Source organism: Carettochelys insculpta, chromosome 1 (assembly GCF_033958435.1).
Source record: "Carettochelys insculpta isolate YL-2023 chromosome 1, ASM3395843v1, whole genome shotgun sequence".
Classification (NCBI taxonomy): Eukaryota; Metazoa; Chordata; order Testudines; family Carettochelyidae; genus Carettochelys; species Carettochelys insculpta.
Window position 1 is genome coordinate 367,870,888 of NC_134137.1, and position 24,005 is coordinate 367,894,892.

Sequence of the window (24,005 nt, forward strand, 5' to 3'; positions counted from 1 at the left end):
ACCTTTTCTAATGCCAATATATCTTTTTTGAGGTGAGGAGACCACATCTGCACGCAGTACTCGAGATGTGGGCGTACCATAGTTTTATATAGGGGAAGTATGATATCTTTTGTCTTATTATCGATCCCTTTTTTAATAATTCCTAACATCCTATTTGCCTTACTAACTGCCGCTGCACCCCTGCGTCCCTTCCGCCTATAAACAAGAGAGCAGATAAGAGGTACTTCGTCCCAACAAAGGGCATGGAGTTCCTGTTCAGCCACCTGCAACCAAATTCTCTGGTGGTGGAATCGTCTCAACAGAGGTCGAAAACTTCTCAGTACAAGACAGGGGGAACGGACAAGATGCCAAGGAACTAGAGTTGTTTGGCAGAAAGGTCTACTCCTCCTCTACCCTACTGTTGAGAATGGCGAATTACGCAGCGCATCTAGCGAACCATAATTTCGACAACTACTCCAGGCTGACTTCCCTCATGGACTCGCTTCCAGAGGACACGAAGCCGGTGCTCAAGGCCATCGTGCAGGAAGGCTACGCAGCCTCGAGGACAGGAGTTCAGATCACCCTAGACGTAGCGGATACGGCAGCACGCTCAACAGCTACGGCAGTGGTCATGCGCAGGGAGTCCTGGCTCCAGACATCGGGTATCCCGAGGGATCTGCAGGCGAAGCTCGTTGATCTCCCCTTTGACACGCAGAAGCTGTTTGCAGTATCAACCACGGCGTCCCCAGTATCACAGGGGCTACAAGCAAGGGCGACATCAACAGCACCAACAGTACAGAACTCCCAGGCGACGTTCTCAACAGAGCCGTGCGTCCTCGGGGCAGGGCCAAAGGCCACAAGTTTGACACACAGATCGAGGGCTGCACTATCACTACCATCGCGCAATGTCATCCGAAGCTACTATTCCACCCTCGCCTCCGACCATTCTACGACCAGTGGCAAAAGATCACCACAGACAAATGGGTACTGGAGATCATAGCCACGGGTTACGCGATTCCCTTCCACTCGCTCCCACCGCCACGACCTCCACCCAGACCCCACCTAAAGGACGCCTCCCACGAAGCGAGACTCAAGCGGGAGGTAGACCATCTTATGCTTATAGGGGCAGTGGAAAGAGTGGCGGAGCAACTCCGAGGGAAAGGGTTCTACTCAAGATACTTCCTCACAGAGAAAAAGACACGAGGCTGGAGGCCCATCCTAGATCTTCGAGGCCTCAACCGGTGCTTGCGCAAGCAATGCTCTCGGATGATCACAGTCGCCTCTATACTTACGGCACTGGACGATGGAGATTGGTTCGCAGCCCTCGACTTACAAGACGCGTATTTCCACACAACTATTCACCCGGCTCACAGGCGTTTTCTCCGGTTTATGGTAGGCAAAGAACATTTTCAGTACAAGGTTCTGCCGTTCGGCCTCTCCTCGGCCCCCAGAGTCTTCACCAACACCTTGGCAGTGGTGTCAGCCTACCTGCTCAGACAGGGGGTGTTTATATTCCCATATCTGGAAAAAAAAAAAAAGACTGCCTATTGAAAGGGGCCTCGAAGGAGGAGGTACTTCACATGATACGTGTCACAGCAGACACGTTCTCTTCGCTGGGCCTGGTCATCAATCTGGCAAATCAAAGATAGACCCCGCACAGGACATAGAGTTCATAGGGGCCCATATAAATTCCGTCACAGCAAGGGTTTATCTACCAGATGCCCGCTTTCACGCCATTGGTTCCCTCATGCAAGCCATCACCTTCAGCCCTATGGTGCCGGTTCTGACGTGCTTACAGCTGCTGGGCCACATGGCAGCAGCAATGTTTGTGGTACAGAACACCAGATTGTATATGCGCAGCATGCAGTACTGGCTGGCGAGCGTCTACAAACCGGCAGCACACACCGTCCACAGGGTGGTGTCGCCCACGACAGAGGTGCACAGATCCCTGCAATGGTGGGTGAACCCCAAGAACATGCTAACAGGGGTGCCCTTTCACCAACCACAAATACCTGTTTTTTCTCACTACCGACGCCTCTCACATAGGGTGGGGAGCACACATGGGTGAAAAGGTGACGCAAGGACTGTGGTCCTCCACGGAACAGTCACTGCACATAAATATACTGGAGCTCAGAGCAGTGTTCAACACCTGCAAACACAGCACATCGTATCCTGCATAAAGATGTGCTACTAACTTAGAAAGACTCCTTTACTGGCCCCGCCTAGGGCTCACTCCACTAGGGCGGTGGCATCATCAACAGCCTTTTTCAAGGGCATTGCTCTAAAAGACATTTGCAGAGCGGCGACCTGGTCATCCTATGACACCTTCGCCAAGCATTATGCCCTTCACAGGGTATTCCAAGAGGATACCCGTCTCTCGACAGTGGTCCTCTCGGGGACAAGCTGCACATAAACTGATTATCCACCTCCTATCTTGGGTTGCTGCTGGGTAGTCATCTATCGTGGAGCACCCACGGGGACACTCGAAGAAGAAAGAGAAGTTACTCACCGTAGCAATGATGGTTCTTCGAGATGTGTCCCCATGGGTGCTCTACCACCCGCCCATCCTCCCCGCTTCGGATCTCTGTTTAGTATTTTTGAGGAGCATACGAGGCGGTTGGTCAAGGAACTGGCGGGGACCGGATCGCGCATGCGGCCGGGAGCGCGCAAGGGAGCGGAGCGCGCCGGCGCATGCGCGGTCCGGCAGAAACTGCTGAAAAGATCTGACCTGCGGCGCCGGGGTGAGCCCGACACCTATTGTGGAGCACCCACGGGGACACATCTCGAAGAACCATCGTTACTACATTGAGTAACTTCTCTTTCGCAGATGATACAGTTATCGAGGAAGATGAAGAGAAGCCAGTTAATGGTGGTAAATGAGAAAGCGAAGCGGTACGGACTGATTATGAACATCGATAAAATGAAAACAATGGTATTTGGAGATCAGGAAATAGGAAGAAAGATCAGTGTAGATGGGATCTAAGTAGAGAATGTAGAGAAAGTTCATGTATCTGGGAATCAACATAATGTATGATCTAGATTGTAAGAAGGCAATAGCAACTAGAATAGTGAAAGCGAGAGAGAGTTTGAAGGTGATGAATAAGATCTGAAAAGTAAAGTGATTAGCTTAGGAATAAAACTGGGCATTTTGAAAATGTGTGTATTCAGCAGCATGTTGTACAGGTGTGATAATGAAAGATTCGAAGAGAAGGATAATGACATTCTGAAGGAATTCATAAAGAAGGATCCTGATAAAAGGATGGGTGCAGAAGGTCTCCAACGAGGAATTATATAAGAAGGTACAGTGGAAAGAGAACCTACTGCAGAAGGTTATACATCGAAGGTTTACAGCTATTCAGGCATATCTGCATATCTGAATGATGAGCGAAAGGTCAAGACCCTGGTATTTGGCATAATGGATGGTTGGAATAGGAGAGGCAGAACCCACAGAGAGAGGCATTGGACACCAACAGACACTGAGCCCATGGTTGTTGATGGTGATGATGATGAATCTTTTAATATATTACTCAAAATAGAGCACATAACTTATAGAAACCTCCAATGTGCTAACAATTTCCATATCAACAACAAGGAACTCATTAAGTCCATGTATCAGCATAACAATTCCTAAGAGGAAGAAAAAACCTCTTAGTCAGACACCCACATCCAAGGTCAGCCTCATTCTCTCCTGTTCTCATGAATCTGTCAAATTTCCAGTCCTTATTAGCAACAATGCAGCTGTGCAGCTGTTTGGTCTGCTTACTTAAACAAAGGCCAAATTATTCCTGACTCTATGGTTTTCTTACTTCAGAGAAACGGTGGCTAAAAACACAAGATAGCTTCAGCTATGTCAAGTCCCAATCTCTTGTAATGTTTTCTCCTGTACTGGTGAGGCTGGACTCTCCTGGAGCTCTAAAGGAGAATATGGCTCTGAAAGGGCCATAGTACTGTTTACAAGGGACAAGGAAGGTAAGGATAAGTACTCCTTCAGTCTGTTACCATCAAGCACTGGTCTGCCATTGGTACCTTCCTATTTGGCATACTTGGTGTTAAGCAAACCAAAGTATCAGGTGCCCTTGGCTTCTGTATGCTACACCTCCAGTCAATGGGACATTTGGCTACTACATTGGTACTAATCCCCTACGATGTACAGCTGAAATTCAGGCACTCTGAGTAGCCACTGATGGAAAATCTGAAATGTCTAGTGCTCATCAGTTGGAGAATTGCTTGGTACTGAGATCCCAATCTTTGGATTACCCTCACACTCTGTTACCACAGGACTGTTCACCCTTTCTGCTAGTGTTGCTAGCACACCACAGCATTGAAGGATATTGGTCCACCATACAATTGGAAGATATTGAGGAGAAGCAGAGACCTCCAATTACCGTTTTTATCTTGGTAGGGGGTTCTCCTGTCTGTCTGCGTAGGAACATGTTCTTTGACACTTGTAGGAAGAACCTTGTGCACTATGAGAAACGTGGTAGAACCAGACATGAATGCATTCTCTCATATGAGCACTCTCGATAGCTATATTGAGATCAGTGGGTGGTGTATTGGCAGCAGCTTGACAGAGCACCATCTCCATCATATAGGAAGGCTCGAGTGTTCTGGTAGTCATCTCCCCAATCAGCTCTCCAACAGAAGTTGCAGGAGTAAGGGGTTAGGGGTGAACAAAATAGCTATCACTCAACATCTTATATCATCTTTGTCTCCAGATGGATGGTGGTGGAGGCACAACCACCTCATGCCTGACAGTTTCTGGCAATTTTGAGAAGCTTACAGAGACATAACTGACACTCTTCAAATATTATTCCAAGAGGTCAAGGACTAAAATGTTGGAGTTAACAACATCCACAAGGGTTCTGTTACCAGTTATTGAGGCACTCCTGGCAAAGGCAGTGGTGGCAAACACCCCTTGCTGTTCCACCAGCTTGTAAATGGGAGGATAAAAGCCATTATGGTCCCCCTACGGACTCAAAATTTTGTATTTCCTCTCTGCACCTAACTCCTTGTTGTTAGATGCAATAAATAAATAGGTAAGCAACACTATTCCAAGTCTATTTAATATGACAAGGATCAAAAGAGACTAGACCTTTGTGGGTGGAAGTCTTATTTGTCCATGGCCTACATTCAGATCACAGGCTCTAGGCAATCCTGGCCAAATGCAATTTTATAACCAGGTTTTTATTGAATGCTTTTCACAGGAATATGGGGAAGAATTTAACTCATCTCAGATGTTGAATTATTAGCCAGAACCATTTGCTTAACCTACATCACCAGATTTGTTAAATGTTGGGGAACATTCACTCCCATGTTAGGGTTCCCAGTTTGACTTGGGACCTCTACCTGTTACTTTTATATCTCCTGAGACCCGCATGCAAGCCAACTGCAGCCTGTTCCCTGCTTCACCGATCTGTGAAAATGTCATTTTTAGTAACTGACACATTCGTCCCTTGGTTCAGAGAAATTGGGGCCTTCAGGATCTCCCCTTTATGGTGTTCTTCAGGAACAAGGTTTCTTTATGTTCACACCCTAAATTCTTACCTGATGTGCTATCGGAATTTCATCTTAACCAGTCCATTCATCTGCTAGTATTTTTTTCCCAAAACTGTGTAAGTCTCAACAGGAGATCTCTTTTCATACCTTAGATGTCAGAAGTGTTCATTTTCTCCTAGATGTGACAACAGAATTTTGGAAGTTGCACAGGCAGCTTGTTTCCATTAATGATAAATCCAAGGGTTCCACAGTGTCTCTTGAGAGACTGTTGAGGTGAATCTCTGCGTGTATCGTTGCCTACTATGATACAGTTACTGCTCAATCCTCTCAAAGGGTGTTAGGCACACCCTACCAGCCCACCAGCAACATTCAGAATACATTGCAGTATCTAGCATATGTACAGCTGCTACTTGGACTTCAGTACATACATCTTCTAAGCACTCTGCCTTTATCTGTGCTGAGAGATCCAATGTGGCACTTGGTAATGCAATACTACCTACAGTTCTGGACTCAATTCTGAAGCTTCCTCATTCTGAGGATCCTGCTTGGGTATCACTTGAAGTAGAGCACCCATCGGGGCATTTAGCATAGAAGAGATTACTCTTCAACGTAGTACTTGAAGTGGAGCATCTTTACGGCTCCTTCTCGAGATGGAGATCAGCTTCTGAAGTTCTTCTAGATATGCGTCCTTATTTGCGTGCCACTATGCACCTTCCTTTCCCTCTGCTTTGCAATGTTCTGGTAGAGTATTTGGACAGAGAAGGAACTGAGTGCAACACAAGGATACATAGGGCACATGAGCGGGTAAAAGGCATGCTGCTCTTAGGCAAAAAATATCTCTGATCAAGGACTCAAGGGGAGCTGGCACATATAAAGCATAATACCCATAGAAGGACACTTCTTGAAGAATTGTAACTACTGTGCAAGATAAGTAACGTTTTCTTCACCCAAAGAGTAGCTGTGGTAGGAGGAACGCCTTTTTTTTCAGAACCTGGGCATATAGTATACTCTGAAGAAAGACTTAACTGTTCACTTCTCAGTTACAAAATCCTTGAGGCAAGGATTGTATGTTGTTTTCATTACAGTATTGAGCACATTCAACCCAAACGCAGAGTTACGTTCATGTAACCTTTAGTGGGAATATCACACGTGAATTATGGCAAGAACAACTTCCTGCTGATTGGAGCTGGCACCATTCTACTAAAATCTGTGTGTTTCAACTGAATATGAATAGTATAGACTAAAGTATAATCTATTTATTTATTTACAATGTGTTAAGACTTAATTAGGCTATGCTATGACATATATTAGTTTGGAAACATTATTTTCAGTACAGCAAAAGATGAATCCAAAATCTCAGAGTGTATCTTGAGATTTTTAAAAGAAACTATTGTATAATGAAAACAGAGATCCAGCAGCTCACTTGCCTTTGAAATGAAAATTATGGTTTCAATTTTCACAAGAGAGGTTATGCAGGGTTTGGACTGTAGGTCAGAAGTTCCAATTGCTTTAATTTTGGAGGATTTTGGCTTACCAGACATAGAAACACTGCTTATAATGGACAATACTATACACTGGGCACATAATTTTTGAATAGGTGCTTTTAATAAATCACAGTAATCCAATAAGTAAAATATTGTTTAATAAGAGTAATACAATATGACTAGATAACAGAATCTCTTGGTGGTCAGTCATTCTACTGGCATGATGTTATTGCCCATATCTATTATAATATATTTAATGACCAAGAACAGTATTTTTCTCAGATCCTGTTAAAAGTTCTACAGAATGCCAGCTGCAGTGTGGCTGTCCTGCTGTAGCATGTCTCATGTAGGCATAATTTACTTAGGATATCTTAACAGCGCTCACCTTCCTAGGGAACTTTCAACCAGTTGCATACAGCAATATAGAAAATGTCAATAAACATTCATTACTAGAACCTGCTAGATCTTTTTTGAATTGTAATTACCAGGTCATGTGCTGGAGTAAATCAATTGAGTTCCTTTGATTTTTTTTTTTTTTAAATTGGAACTGCATCAGTGGATACTGAGGCTGCGTTTATACTACATTATAAAGTCGAATTTAAGGCAGTTAGCTTGATTTTACAGTGTCACTGTCTTCACGGTAAATACCGTTAGGTTGATTTTAGGGAGTGCTAAGGTCAATGTTATAACATTGTCAAAAGCAACTCAGCATGCTGTCAAGTTTGAATTTAAGAGTTCAAATTAAGGCGAATGTGGAAAAGTTATCTTTTCAAATAGACTTTATTAGCCTCCAGATGTGTCCCATAGGTATCCCACAATAGTCCGCTCTGGCTGCTTCCATTTCCAGTGCACTCCAGGTGCTCAGGAATTAGGTAACAGGAAGCCCATGGCTGGTCCTCCAACCTAAGCAACACACTGAAGGGACCATTTCAACTGGCCCTTCAACCGACAACCCCCCTCACCCCACAACACTAGGTAATGGGATGGGGGTTGGCCCCCACAGTCAGTTGAGGCTGGCTCTCCCACCTGAGTAACACAATGAAGGGACTGTGTCACCTGGTCCTTCAACTAACACCACCCCTGATAGAATGTGGGAGGGCTGGTGGCCACCCTCAGTCAATCAGGGCTGTTCCCCCCCCCCCCACCTGAGCAACACATTGAAGGGACCCTTTCAACTGATCCTTCAACAGCCAAGCCCATACCTCCCCCAGTAGAATGTGGGGTGGGGGGGCAGATAGGCCAATCCCATGCCTGTAGTGCTGGTTGGATTATCAGGTAGAAGCCATACCATTCTGCCCAGGTACGGGTGCTTTTGTGGGGTGGGAGTGGCTGGAGAGCCAGTTGAGATGGCACAGACACCTGGGTGATCCCAGGTCAGTATGACAGACCCCCTGCCTGGGGCACTACACCTTCTGAAGCCAACCTATTTGGCTTTCATTTTCCTGTGATTCCCTATTTTTACTTCTTTCACTCTGGAAAAAATGGCTCTTTGCTTTCCACGGGAGGAAGTAAGGGCAGTGCAATGTGGGAAGATGACATCACATACCCACAACCACTTGCAGTGCATTTTTTCCCATACTGCACCAGCAAAAATACCCAGAATGCTATGGGGCTGAGGGAACTGTGGGATAGGTTTCCACAGTGCACTGCTGCAACAGTTCATGTTCAACGATTGAGTGTGGCAGCAATAAGTTGACTGTATGGGGAGATGAGGATAGTCAAATTTGAATTTATAAAACCCAGCATTATAAAATCGATTTTAATAAAATCGAATTTACATTGTAGTGTAGACATAGACTGAGAATCTTACCCGCTCTATTTTCTTATATGTAGTAGACTGTTGATTCTCTTTGTTCTCTTGGGACATCCCCAAACCCATTTGTTTTAATGACTGATCCTATACGTGAATTTTAAGATGGTTTCAGGTGATTTAAGAAGATAATTGTAGGAATGTAAAATCCTGTTTAATGAGTTAACCAGTTAAATGCTAGGTTTTAACTGGTTAACCATTAAGTGTGTGTGTGGGAGGAGGACAGGGGAGGCCACTCCAACCTGCAGGACAGGAACTGGGGATGCTCCAGCCTGGCCTGCAATGTCACTGGAGTGTGTCTGTGGTTGGGGGAGTGCCAGGTGGGGGGTGTTGCACTCTATCACAGTCGGAGCAGCCCATGTTCTCAGTAGCTCAGCCTGGGAGTGTCATAGGAAAAGGGGGCGCTGTAGCAGTCCTGGCTGCTGGTGCCTCAGGCAGGATGGCCACTCTCACCTGTCTAGGATGAGGGTTACTGTTAACCAGTTAATTGTTAACATCCTGAATTAGTTGTCACAATTTTTAATGGAGATATGCCAAATCTAGTAATACTATCCATCAAAAATTATTTTCAAATGAAAGTTATGGTTTACAGAGTCACAGCTATAATATAACAATGTACATAAAATTAACCCGTTTAGTACTCTGTATTTCAAGAATGGCAAGACTGGACTGTCATTGGTTTTATTGATCTAAAACCAGCCTGAAACCAGAGAATGATCTACTGTTTTGTTTTTCCAAATACTCCACCTCTTCAAAAAGTTTCATTATATGGACCTTAAAATGCGATATAAAGCTGCAACACTGAGACTGTCTACAGTAGAGCAATATGTCGACAGAAGTTACTCTCTGAAGATATCTTCTGACTAAATTTGTGTTGCCAGATTGCAGCCAGACTGCAAAGCATATCAAAAGAGCGATACATTCTGTCAACAGAGCGACCGGACTCCCCGGCCACTGTATTGGCAAATTGGCCAACCAGAAGCACAGCAGACAGGGCTGCCTAGTGTCCCAGAAGCCCTGTCTGTTGAAAGAATGCCCCCTGGAACATCCAGACTGGCTTTCTGTTGACAAGCGTTCGGCCTCATGGGGATGCAGCAGAATGCTGTCAACAAAAGTACTGTGTTCTGTCGATTTACTGGCAATAGAACACTTTGGGAATGTGGACATTCTCCAGGTTTTGTTGACAGAACTCTAGTGCAGACATAGCCTGACTGATCAAAGAGACTGAATATGTTTACCTATTAGATTGTGTCAAGTATCAGAGGGGTAGCCGTGTTAGTCTGGATCTGTAACAGCAAAGAAGGGTCCTGTGGCACCTTATAGACTAACAGAAAAGTTTTGAGCATGAGCTTTCGTGAGCACAGACTCACTTCATCAGATGCTGGTCTTGGAAATCTGCAGGGCCAGGTATAAATAAGCCAGAGCAAGGGTGGGGATGATAAGGTTAGCTCAGTCAGCAAGGGTGAGGCTTACCACCAGCAGTTGATCTGGAGGTGTGAACACCAAGGGAGGGGAAGCTGCTTTTGTATTTAGCCAACCATTTGCAGTCTTTGTTTAAGCCAGAGCTGAGGGCGTCAAATGTGCAGATGAATTGTAGCTCAGAAATTTCTCTTTGGAGTCTGGTCCTGAAATTTCTTTGCTGTAGGATAGCTACTTTTAAGTCTGCTACTGTGTGGCCTGGGAGATTGAAGTGCTGTCCTACGGGTTTTTGTATATTTCCATTTCTGATGTCTGATTTGTGTGCGTTTATTCTTTTACGCACAGACTGTCCAGTTTGTCCGACATATATAGCAGAGGGGCATTGCTGGCACATGATGGCATAAATTATATTGGTAGATGTGCAGCTGAATGAGCCCACGATGGTGTGGCTGATCTGGTTAGGTCCTGTAATGGTGTTGCTGGTGTAGATATGTGGGCAGAGCTGGCAACGAGGTTTGTTGCATGGATGGGTCCCTGAGTTAAAATGACTGTGGTGCGGTGTATAGTTGCTGGTTAGGATTTGCTTCAGGTTGTCAGGTTGTCTGTGGGCAAGGACTGGTCTGCCTCCCAAGGCCTGTGAAAGTGGGGGGATCATTGTCCAGGATGGGTTGTAAATCCCTGATGATGCACTGTAGAGGTTTTAGCTGAGGACTGTAGGTGATGGCTAGTGGTGTTCTGTTGGTTTCTCTCTTGGGCTTGTCCTGTAGTAAGAGGCTTCGTGGCACACGTCTGGCTCTGTTGATCTGTTTTTTCACTTCCTCAGGCGGGTATTGCAGTTTCAAGAATGCTTGGTAGAGATCCTGTAGGTGTTTGTCTCTGTCAGAGGGCTTGGAGCAAATGTGGTTATATCTTCGTGCTTGGCTGCAAATTCGACGCCCTCAGCTCTGGCTTAAACAAAGACACTGAATGGCTGGCTAAATACAGAAGCAGCTTCCCCTCCCTTGGTGTTCACACCTCCAGATCAACTGCTGGTAGTAAGCCTCACCCTTGCTGACTGAGCTAACCTTGTTATCCCCACCCTTGCTCTGGCTTATTTATACCTGGCCCTGCAGATTTCCAAGACCAGCACCTGATGAAGTGAGTCTGTGCTCACGAAAGCTCATGCTCAAAACTTTTCTGTTAGTCTATAAGGTGCCACAGGACCCGTCGTTGCTATTAGATTGTGATGTCCCTTGCTGAGCCTGTGTGAGCAATGAAGAATATCAAGGAATGGCAAAGTGTATATGGCTTGTGAATATGCCAGATGACTGTTGACTCTTATACTGTCAGTCCCTCATTAATTCAGAACTTATGTTTCTGGAGCTTGTGAAATAGCTGAATGTGACAAGCATGGAGGCTTAATAATCAGAGAAGACAAATTCACTGTCACTTAATTTCTTGGGTGCTTCACCACTCAGACGGCAGCCTAGTTTCCAGAACTTTAAATATTTTCAAAAACTTGCTAATGCAAATGACAGAAATGTCAGTAGTTTTACAATTACAAACAAGCATAAGCACGTCATGTCTTTCTGCCTCTTGCTACTGTTAGCTGGTGTTGACACTCAAGATATGGAAAGTTGTTTCAGGCCTAGTGAGCTTTCTCCTATTTTTAAGGAGAATACTTCCTATGCAGAAATATAAACAGTGTGCATGATGGGAAGATGGTAGATGACTAATGGAAACCCTAGTTCAAACTAAGCCCCTGTTGGAAGTGAAATTCATTATCTTTCCAATTACTTGAGGTCCTATTTGAAATGAGTTGATGGTACTAGTCTGTTTGCAGGTGAATAGTTATCCAGCCCACAAGATCATCACCCTCTCTAGCACTAATAGGCACCCTTGCTAACAAGCTTCTCAGCAAAGAAGTTAAAGATTAAAAGGGCTTGCAAACTGAGCTCTGACCCCTCCAGAACATCCATAAAGTTCGCACTCTTTTCTAGACTTCTGATATAAGTAGAATACTTTAATGATGCCAATGGTCTCGTAATACCCCTTCATCCTCAAATATTTACATCTCTGTTCAGAAAAAGGAGTTGTGGGAAACATATAAACAGGAGAGAGACTGAGAGAGAACATTTGTTGGACTGAAGCAAACTTGTCTGAAATAATTAGAATTCTTTTGTGTGTAGATTGGTTGAACACTATGCACAGATAGCAGTAACAGCTGAGTTCAAATATACAGTGAACAAGATATAGGGAAGGCATTAGTAACTGCTCGCTTAGTTTTTTGGCTGTGGGTACTTCGCTCTGCTCCAGGTTAAAAAGTGGGAGGCTTTTATTTGTGAGGCAGTATATTGGAGTGTTGTTAACTATTTTTATAAATTGTTGCTTACAGGACTCCCAGGAGATCTCCACTAGCTTTTACACAATGAAGTGGTTTTTTCAGTGTTTCCTTGATCGTGTGAGTATATTTATATTTTTGTATTTCTATTTTTAGTCCCATGTAAGGGCAAGCTGTTTTGACATTTCTGGCTGCTTCTGTCATTGCAGACACCCTTTACATTAACTCTCAGGATATGGGATATCTACATACTTGAAGGAGAACGAGTTCTCACTGCTATGTCTTACACAATTCTGAAACTACATAGAAGTAAGAGATCTCTCATAATTTTAACCAATCTGTTGGTTTTTAAAATAGCTGTTTCCTTTATTTGGCTTCATTGTTTTAAAAAAAAAAAAAAAAAAAGACATTTTTTTTCTCCTGTTTTGATCTCTCCTTTGTAACTGAATTATCTTTCATCACAGCACAGCAGGATAGCTGTGGAAAAGACTGTGATGTCGTCAAATCAGCAACACTCTAGATCATGCTCCGTAGCTGATGCTAGAATTACTGTTCTGCAAGGAACTGACAAAAATATTGTCCAATTGCATGACAAGACTTGAAGAGCTAGTTACCTGATATTGTGGATAATTTGCTCAGAAATATGTGACTCTCAGGAGAAGAAATGTCTTATTTAGTAGAGTAAATTACTCATTATTATGCAGTTGAATAATAGTAAAAAGGGTTTTAAATTGTGTTTATTCAGTAAGTGAAACAGCCTCTAGAAAATTGTGGGAATAAACATTGGTTCATTAAATCAAAGGTAGGTTAATAGTCTCAAGTTTGGACCTTTCTTGGTTTTTGTTTTTTCCTTACTACATTTTTTCAAGAAGATTTTTATTTTAGCTGGCACGGGGGCTATGACATGCTACAGCTAAGTTTAATGCTACTCTGTGGTGGACCATCTATACTCATTATTGCTCTGTGACAGTTACTGCTTCTCCTTTCTCTACCTGCTACTAGAGTAATCACCTGTCTAATTTTTCTTTAACTCTTTCTTTGCTTGTAGACTTTGCTAAATATCTGGTGCATAGGCAGTCTGTCTGTATTATATAAGATATTAATCTCCCCTTATTGACAGCAGCAGAAAATAATTGTGTGAAATATAGTTTTAGAAAAAAAATCACAACTGAAACAAATTCCATCCTCCTCCGCCAGTTGCTTTCCTAAACCAAACCACGGTGTCAGTTTCCTAACTGCATGCAGTCACTCATTGTAGGCCAATAAGACAATAAACTGCAACAAAGTATTCATTGCTGTGCTACTGGGGCACTGAGAGAGACAATGACACCTAAGAAATGGTGCCTTGAGCCACTAGAGGAGTACACCAGAAACCTTTTAGGGAACACCCTGTGGTGGACTTCCAGGCTCAGGTGGGTGCCCAAGTTCTGGGACCATCCCACCTCAAAGTCTCCTAGAACCCAAGCCATGTCCTGAGTCCAGAAGTTGACACAGCAATGAAAAAGCCACACAGCCCATGTCAGCTGGCATAGACCAACCACGGGTGGCTAGTTGCTCTGTAGACATATCCTTAGAGTGGTGTTTCCTGATGGGAAAGGCAGGGGAAGCTCAAAGTAGTGGAGCACATTGTGGGGGAAGAAAAAAGATGAGGCGTCATCTTCAGAACTCTCATTTGTTTTCCAGAATCTCAGCTTTCAGTCCTGTCTGTGCTTAAAAGTTTTGTTTTTATAACTACATAGGCAAAACTCTCCTCGTCTAGACTCATTTTTTCTGGCTGAAAAGTGTTTCTGTTCATATGCTGATTTTGTTTCAGTGAGCAAAATAAGCCATACCAGAAAAAAGTATTTTTGTCAGTATAACAGCTTATATAGAATGGCTTTTTGCCAGCATAGCTAAATCGTAAAAAACCTTCAAATTATGTCTTGAATGTAACTGATGCAACAATGCATACCTGAATCTGCAGAGAGCCTGAAACAATCACTCTGTGCCAGACATTTCTGTGAGTACTAACTCATTTGCAAATGAGGGCAGCTTAATTGTCTTAAATTTTCACTATTCTTCAAAACCGTTAAAAGGAGGATAAGAATATTATAAGCCATTTCTGAAGATTGGGGGGCAGTGGTTGGAAAATACAAAAATGAAAATCCGTAGATTTGAATTTTTCCTATCAAGATTGTTGAGGTATGTGATTACTTTCATTATTGTGAAGAGGGACTCAGCTTTAAGTTTCAAACACTGATCTAGAGAGAGAATAAGATAGGCTATTTAGAGGGGCAATAAGTGAGTGGTGTTTAGTATACCTAGTCAATGTCCAGTATGGAATAACTGCCTATGGTTTTATTTTTCTATTTGATTAGATATATTTCATTCCTTTTTCAAAATTGTTAAAGAATCTATAAAGGCATTTCATGTTTCTAGTAGACTTATTCTATGAATGTTTATAATAAAAATCTATTTGTCCACAATAATGGTCTTGTTTCAATCTAGAACATATGCTTAAATTACAAATGGAAGAACTTGTAGAATTTCTTCAGGAGACTCTAGCCAAGGATTTCTTCTTTGAAGATGACTTTGTAATAGAGCAGCTCCAAAATTCAATGTCTGAACTGAAACGAGCCAAGTTGGATCTACCAGCTGCTGGTAAGGAACTTCTACCTTACATATTGATCTAGACTGCAAGAAGTTTTGAACAAGTTAAGTATATAGTTGCCCCCATTTAAGTGTTCATTGCTTGAGTCCATGAATGTGTTTTTGCTTCCCCATTACCACGAAGAGGTTATTGTGGTTGAATTAGTTTTTGGTAGAAAATAAAAGAGCCACCTTAGTTCTGTATCTTGAGCCAACTACATTTAAAAAATATCGTTAACCACCTAATTGCATTTATATGAAAAACACAAACTATGTTTAATATACAACATGGAGAATTTGAGCCCAAATGGTAGCAGTCTGGTAAAGTTATAAGACTCTGCTTTCTATTTCTTATCATCAGAAGAGTTGAGCTATCTTAATAACTACACAGTGCTACTACCCAACCTAGGCTGGTTCTGGCCACGAAGTATGAAGTCTATCTCTCCTGTGCTCTGCCTGCTGAGGCCCAGGCAGCATAGAGAAACAAACTACCTGACTCAAATGCAGAGGGGACAAGAGCCAGACCTCTGGGGAGTAGCTTATCAAAAGGATCTTGTGGAGCTGATATGGGAGACTGCCACTCTAGGACGACCAGGGAGGCAGCTTGGGGCTGGTCTGGCAAGGAGACCAGTGGGTGGAATGGAAGTGTGTGGTAAAAATCTGGGACAGCGAAGGAGGTGAAAGGGAAGGAGGGCAGATCTGGTGAGGAACCAGATTGCAGACTGGCTGGGCAAGGAGTGTGGGACTGGGATGGAGGAGGAGGGGAGATGGGCATAAAGGTCTATGATCACTAGAATACATTCCTTTCCAGATCCTGAAATGGAACCTGTGATTCCTTAGTCTCACTGCTTCTCTGCTGTCACCAAATATCTGTGAAACCGGCTGGCAAAGTGTGTCTCTTATCCACCTCTTGTGCTGGCCATTTTAGAAGATGGCAGCAAGCTATTGTTGTCAGTTATGCCAGTAACTCAAGTGTTAGTGGACAGTGTGACTCCATTTAAGGTTCAGCACTGCAAATGCCTCGGGTGGTGTCACCATGATGCTACAGAATGGAGTTTTTTCCATTTTAATCTTTTTGAGAATGGCACAAACTAAGTTAAAAGAATGTTAATGGTATAAAGTCAGCCTATGAAAATTTAAGAAATTCCAAAATAAAGGCATCTGTGCAATATTAATTTGGCCTTTACACATGTCTGTGCATTATGATACAGTTTTTAGTTACATGATCTTACACTTTATGCACAGGACCTCTGCCTCATTTTTCTTCAAGTACTTGCTCATATCCATTCAAGTTAGGTGTGTGTGTGCTACGTGCACAACTGTTGCAAAGTTTTTACCCTAGCTGTTACCTGTCAGGTTGACTGTGCAGCTCCCTGGTCTGGTGCTGGGTCAGAGCTCTGTGTATAAACCTGCCGACCAAACCACTCCTCGGTTCCTTCTTGCCAGCTACTCCAACATTACAGTGTGGGTATTGAATAGATATGAACAGTACATCTCAATGAACAGCAGTTACAAAGGTGGGTAACCGTTTTTTTCTTCAAGTGCTTGCTCATATCTATTCAAGCTAAGTGATTCACAAGCCAAATCCAGGAGGAGGGGTCAGAGTCAATGCATGGCTGACTCCAGGATGGCAGCCCTGAAGGCCATGTCCTATCTAGACGGTTGTGCGATAGCACAGAGTGATGTGAAAGTGTGTATAGAAGACCATGTTGTTGTTTGACAGATTTCCTAACAGATTTCCTGGAGAGGAACATGATCCAGGATGGCAATGGAGGATTGAGCTCACGTAGAACATGCAGTAATAGGCAGCGGGCAACTTTAGCAAGGTTGTAGGACATTTGTATGCAGGACATGATCCAGGAAGAGATGGGCTGTGATGAAACTGGGAGCCCTTTCTTAGGATCAGCAATGGTCACAAAGAGCTGCAAGGTGTTGTAGAAGGGCTTGGTGCTATCAATGTAGAAGGCAAGTGCTCGCCTCACTTTGGAAGAGTGCAGTGCCTGCTCTTGTGGGGAACTGCGATAGAAAACAGGAGGGACAACATCTTGGCCAGGATGAAAGCCAGAGATCACTTTCAGTAGGAAGGCTGGGTGAGGATGAAATTGAACCTTGTCCTTATGAAACCCTGCATAAGCGGGCTCAGACGCAAGCGTCTGGATGTCAGACACCCTTCTGGCAGAGCTGATAGCTACTAGGAGGGGCACTTTCTAGGATAGGTAAAGAAGGGAACATGTGGCTAAGATAGGTAAGAACAAAGCAGACAGTGAAGAGCTTCAAAAAGATCTCTCAAAACTAAGTGGTTGGGTAACAAAATGGAAAATGAAATTTAATATTGATAAATGTAATGTAATGGATCTTGGAAAAAGTAATCCCAGTTTTACATAAAAAATGATGGGGACTAATTTAGCTATAACTGCCCAAGAGGGAGCTTGGAGTCGTTGTGGATAGTTCTCTGAAAACACCCACTCAATGTACAGCAGCAGTGAAAAAAGCAAAGAGAATATTAGGAATCATTAAAAAGGGTTACAGAATATCTTATTGTTGCTACATAAATCCATGGTGCGCTCACATCTTGAATACTGCGTACAGATGCAGTTGCCTCATCTCAAAAAGAAAAAAAATTAGCATTGGAAGTTCCAGAAAAAGGCAACAAAAGATTAGGGGTTTGATATGAAGAAATATTGAAAAGGACTTTTCAGCTTAGAAAAGAGGAGACTAAGGGGGTGATATGATCAGGGTCTATAAAAACATCACTGATGTGGAAAAAGTGAATAAGGAAAAATTATTTCCTTTTTCCATAACATAAGAACTAGGGATCAACAAATGAAACTAATTGGTAGTAGGTTTAAACTGTCAAAAGGAAGTTTTTCTTCACATAGTGCATGGTAGACCTTTGGGACTCCTTGCCAGAGGATGTTGTGAAGACCAGGACTTCAACAGAGTACAAAAAAGAACTAGATGAATTCATGGAAGTTAGATCCATCAGTGGCTGTTAGCTAGGGTGGGTAGGAATGGTGTCTCTAGCCTGTGCTTCTCAGAGGCTGGAAATGGGTGTTGTGAGAGGGATCACTCAGTGATTACCTGTGCTGTTCATTCCCTCTGGGGCATCTGGCATTGGCCATTGATGGAAAACAGGATACTGGGTTAGATGGACCTTTGGTCTGACCCAGTATGGTCATAGGCTGCAAAGGGGAACCCATAAGCATCTGGAGTACCGGGTTAAGGTCCCAGGAGAGCAAAAATACCTAAGTATGGCTATGTCTACTCATGGCCCGAACTTCGAAGGGGACATCGTAATTGAGGTGATGGGAGAGTACTAATGAAGTGCTGTGATTCATATGCAGCACTTCATTAGGAAAATTCTCCCCCAGGGCAACTTTAAAATGTCAGACTTCGAAGTGCTGGTATGTCGTGTAGCCACAGACACTTTGAAGTGCCCGTGCTACTTCGAAGTGCCTTTACTCCCCTATGTGTCTCACTACCCTGGCCTCCCTGGCTTGATAAGGCAGAGGAAGCTCTGCTGGGAAAGGATAATTGGATACCAATAGAAAATGGGGAGTTGTTTTTCCCCACGACACATCTCATTCCAGGCATCAGGGAGATGGGATGGGGGTACTGTAGTTCTCCGTCAGCAAATGAGGTGGTATAGTTTAATGGGTTTACTGGGTGGTGTGTTGTAGGGTCTGTTCTTACCTAGCAGCACATCCAGTATTCCTGGGTCAGGGAGCCTGTGAAGAATGGTATTTGCTCTGCTAGACTGCACAGCTCTTCAGCACAGAGGTGTCTCTGTCAAAGCTATGGAGCATTGACAGAAGTATGAGCGATTTCAATTACTCCCCTTTGGAAACACTGACTGTTAACCTCCTCTTGGCCTACTCAAATGAGCCTGGATTCGTAGCATAGAGGAGATATGCACACGCTTGTGTTCATTCCACTTCAAGATGAGGGAAGCAGAACCTGGCCAGACTGGCTGTCCCTCCCTATTTTCAGATTACTTTTGAAAGGAGAAAGAGGCTAAGTGAAGTTTCCTGGTCAGATGTTTGTTCCTTTGGGAGGAAAATAGTCTGGGAACACATTCTCCATTTTTTTTTCTTCTGAAGGAGATGGCTCAGAATGAGGGAGAGCTTCTTGTGCTTTTTCTCCTCTTCTAGAGGCTAATCCATATACTGGGCTACCACCTTTGTGCTACAGAACCTGTGTTCTTTATGTCAGCCAGGAGGAGCTTTTCCTTTTACATCCAGAGGTCCCCAGTTCAGGCTTTACTGCTGCCCAGTCATCCAGGAGTGTAATTTTAAAGCAGAAAGATTTGTGTGAATATTGTGCTTATAACTAGTTCTCACCAAAGTTAATGAAATAGGAAATAGGTCTCACTTGGGAAAGGAGCAGGTGTGTTTTTAAGGGGGTGACATGCACTGGAGATGGATGTAGTTGTGTGTTTGATATATCACAGAGGAAGAGGAGGCTTTGTATTGAGGAATAAATATCTCTGAGGAATGATGATGCATAGAGGTGCAAGGGCACGTACAGGTTGAACCTCTGTAGTCCAGCACCCTCAGGACCTGACCAGTGCCAAACCAGAGAATTTGCCCGACCACAGGCGGTCAGTAACGTCTAGCAGCGTTACCAATACTTCCGCTGCTTACTGGGCTCTTAAAAGACATTTAGGGGCAAATTAGAGCTAAACAATTGCACACTACATTAAGAACCAGGACTTATGGCTGTAAACAAATTTTATGGGACCATGGGAAATTTGGCCATACCCCTAATAAGTGGACATCTGGCTAACTAAAATCATGCCAGACCATCGATATTGCTGGACAAGAGAGTACTGGCCTGGAGAGGCTCAACTGTGTCTCTAGCGTGAGAAATTATGGAGAGAAAATGAAAATCAGACTCCACAGTAGACAGTGTACATCTTTTTTTATTAAAAGATGTGGCTCTTGGTAGTTGTTCGTTTTCAGCATTTCTTTTGTACTTACTTTTGAGTAGATATAATACCACTGATCTGAAACCCTTCACCTTTTTCAGATAGGGTGTGCTGCTTGGGAAAGATCACTGCAAACTCTTTTATTGCTGGATGGTATCGGGGAGGGGGAGAAGGGAATGTGTGGTATATTTTTGTTGGGAGTTAGCGGGCAATTACTCTTTTTACAAAACAAATATAAAATGCCTTTATCCTAATCCTCTGAAATCAGGCATATTTGTCTCCTGTTGTCCTTAGATGAGCAAGTTTGATGCCTTATTTGTTCTTTACATGAATCTCACAAGATTTTGATTTTTCTTTACTCTGTTCATTTTGGGTTTTTTAACCGTCTTCAGGCAGTAATATACTTCTACAGGCTCTCGACATTCTCTAGACATTTAACCTTGCTCAAATGTCTGTCCGTCTGATTCTGCTGCTTACATGATCTTTAGCCCTTTTATTATTTGTTTTTTTTACCTGAACTTGTCAAATCTCTGTATGCCATGTAGCAATGCTTAGAGAAATTAATCTGGTCAGATGAGTGTCCATTTCAGTCTTGTGGAGGGAACATTATTATTTTCTGAACTGAAATGGGAGCAAAATATTACTCTTCTTACATTCATGCACTGAGCGACAATTACGCTTTCAATTATGAACTGAAAACCATTTTAAAAGAACATACAAATATAGCCTTCCTGAGGCTGCATTAGTATCAGTGAGTGACTCAACAATAATAGAGAGCTAATTAAGCGCAATGGAGTCCTCCATCTGTCAGTCTTTGTTAGCACAGGAAAATCCAGGCACCCTTTGCTCAGCACTTAAAGTAATGCAAGTTTCTACCCAGAACAGCATTCCTTTGGTTCCTTCTTGCATAGCTTTAAACTAAGAACCAGAGAGAGCCCTTTCTTCAGAAGGGCAGAGGGATGAAGGGGTACAAATTTTAAGTATTTGTTTGAAGGTTTTGCCCATGTGTGCTGAGATGAAATCATTAAATAATTAGCATGAACATCCAAGCTTCAGGAGCACAATGAGATTGCAATGAAGTTAGTTGCCATGGAGCTAGCCATGAAGCATAGGGCACCCACTGAAACGTTGGAAGACCAAAGCCAAGAATATTGTTCATAGATTGGACTGTAGATCTTTACTGGCAGAATCCTCGGGTGAGACAGCCTGTGTCAGGATGGCTTCAGCTAACCTGGGGGAAGCATTAGGAATGTTGAATGCTTCAGAAGAGGGAATGCTCCATAGTAACAAGTCTCTCTTTAATTGAGCTGCCAGAAGGAGGACTACAAACTTTCATGGAAAGGCAAGCAACCCTGCTGAGATTTCTCCTCTGCATCATTTCAAACAGACTTCGCCAAAGAGAAAATAACCTCTCTGGGGGCCACTGTAGTGCAGGGAGGGGTAAGCAGTCAAGGAACAATTTCTCAAATCTGCTAATGTGCACTACCTCTAAGGCTTTGTCTACACTTGCGGAGTTTTTTCACCGACCTGTCAGTGATAGAAGAGCACTTAAAAGAAAAGACCTGGTTTGCGTTCACATTCTTTTCCACAGTTGTCAGAGCATATTTATAGAGGCAGCACTTGCATCAGCAATAAGAGGAGCACACTGCACTAGCTGCCCCACTATGAGTTGCTCCGAGACACAAAGCAAATCATTTTTGTGGCAAATGTCGATGTATGTGAGACAGCCACTGGAAGCATCCAGTCCTGAGACGGAGTGGGGGAGACCCTGGCCTCAGTCCCCACCTGCCTCCCTGACTTTTCACAATGCATTGTGGGAGGCAGCAGGAGCTTTCCACAATAATTGTTTTGTTTTGTGTCCTGGAAGAGTGACAGCACCAGCTGTCGGAACACTGCTAGAAGGGAACCACACATACTCCAGGCAAGATTGCTAAGTTTCAAAGAGCAGCAACTCCATATCTGCATTGTGGGGCAGTTTCGGACAGCAGTTAGACTGATAAAAGCAATCGTGTGTTCACTGGTACATCAGTGCAGAAACCAAAAAGATAAACCTGTAGTTTCAGTGCAAAAGGTGGATTGCCAGTGATGATGCTAGCATGGCTTTTGTGCTAAAATTGGTAAATGGAGCTATAGCCAAAGTCTGCATTACTTGTCTCCATGCTCTTGATGGATCCTTTGGGAACAGGCTGTAACTTTATGGGTACTTGGCTCCATAGATCAATGGGTAATGCAAGTATTCCATTGAATTAAAAATTCCTCCACACAGATTATTTTATTTTTACTGGCCCAGTATCAAAAATCTTTTGAAATGCTCTTATACTGTGAAAAATAACTTCCCTCCTGTTCTCAGGCATAGAACCAGTAACAAAATCAATGCCTCCACCTATTCTGAAAAAGCTGTTGGGTGAAAACTGGATCCTGAATTTAAAGTTCCTGGGCAAGTCGGATTTCAAAATATGAAAACCCGGAAGTCCGCTGCCTTGATTGTGCTCCACAAAGCACAAAGGTGGCCCAAAAATCATCTTCTGACCTAAATCTCACATCTTCATGTGTGTAAAGCCTTCAGTGGAGGTACATCAATTTATAGTAGCTGAGAATTTGGCTTGAGGTAATCTAATAACGAATGTCTTCTTCCGCCCCCCCCCAGCACTATTTCCGTCAAATTCCAAATATAAAATCTGCCTTTGTTGTCTTAGCCATTTTACACATTGTGTACGCAGTCATCCTTGGTTTAAAGTTTGGCTGCCGCAGTTGCACCCATGTCCTGACTTTTTGGTGTGCAGTAAAATTAGTCAGAAGTTTAAATATTATATCTGTCACAGATTTTGTTTTTCTATGAAATCTGCAGTTGTGTATGCAATATTTTAATGATTGTTAGCCAAAGGATGTATGCCTCTTAGCTGTAAATGTGAGACAGTAAAATAGATCTCGTGATACTGACAAGTAAAGGCAACAAAACTATGAAACTTCTTAATTTACTCTTTCTGACGCTATGTATCTTTTATTGTTTTTTGTTTCAGAGGAATTTGGGATTTTTCACTTATATGTCTGGCGAAAACAAACGTAGCTATTTTTTATTTTTGTACTGTACATTATTAATTAACTAACCAAAATACTTTTCCATCCTGTGTTTCTTATAATTTCTCTAGTGCTTGCCTGACGTGTTTTCTGATGTTATGAAAGGATGTAAGAGCATGGAATGGTGCTGTTTCTAGCATTTTTATATATTGGTGCTTCACTATTTAAAAAATCTTTTATTTCTTGACCTCTTTAGTTTGTACATTTTTTATAACTATCAATGATATTATGATGCAGCTGGTTCACAATCTTTTTGAACTGAATCTTTCAGTTCAAACTAGATTTTTTCTCAAGAATTATAATAATTAGTGATATAAAATGAAATGTGATTATAACCAGAAAATGACTACAAAAGTAACCTTGCTTTGACATGCAATCATCAGGTACATCTGTTCAACTTTTTTCATTAATTTCATTGTTTTTAATCCAAAAAAGGGAGGTTTTGCTGCCATGAACACTGCAAACCTAATATAGCTGCAGAAAAACAAACTGTGTATTCTCTTGTGACTCATCCTCCACCATCAAAATTAAAACTACAGAATCCCCTTTAATTGATTATGGCATTTTTAAGTGCAGGAAGCCATTCTGACTTTCTGATAGCAGCTTGAGCTTCTAGTATAAGCAGTTACATTTTAAAAAGTCCCTTTTGACTTGTAAATGGAGCAAATAAGATGGAGGAAGTCAGTGAGGCTAAATAAACGCAAAATACCAAGATGTCATTTTAACTGAACAATTTTTCTGACCCTTTACTATACTTAAACTGTATTAGAAAAAGTGCATATAGGCTTGTGCTGAGATTAAGGACTAGACTGTTATTCACCAGAGAGAGCACTTAAAGCACTTTACTCCAATTATATGTCTGTT

At 42.8% G+C, this 24,005-nt stretch overlaps 1 protein-coding gene across 4 annotated transcripts in view; it reads left to right on the forward strand.

The window, feature by feature from the left end:
• USP6NL (USP6 N-terminal like) overlaps positions 1-24,005 on the forward strand; it is a 242,932-nt gene that overhangs the window by 208,624 nt on the left and 10,303 nt on the right. For 2 of the 4 annotated variants that reach the window (XM_075017968.1, XM_075017974.1), the window contains exons 12-15: positions 12,563-12,628; positions 12,718-12,817; positions 14,996-15,148; positions 23,084-23,126. In XM_075017968.1, coding sequence (XP_074874069.1) covers positions 12,563-12,628; positions 12,718-12,817; positions 14,996-15,148; positions 23,084-23,126 — 362 coding nt within the window. The remainder of the gene's footprint in view (positions 1-12,562; positions 12,629-12,717; positions 12,818-14,995; positions 15,149-23,083; positions 23,127-24,005) is intronic. The other 2 variants (XM_075017960.1, XM_075017980.1) reach the window with 1 other exon arrangement.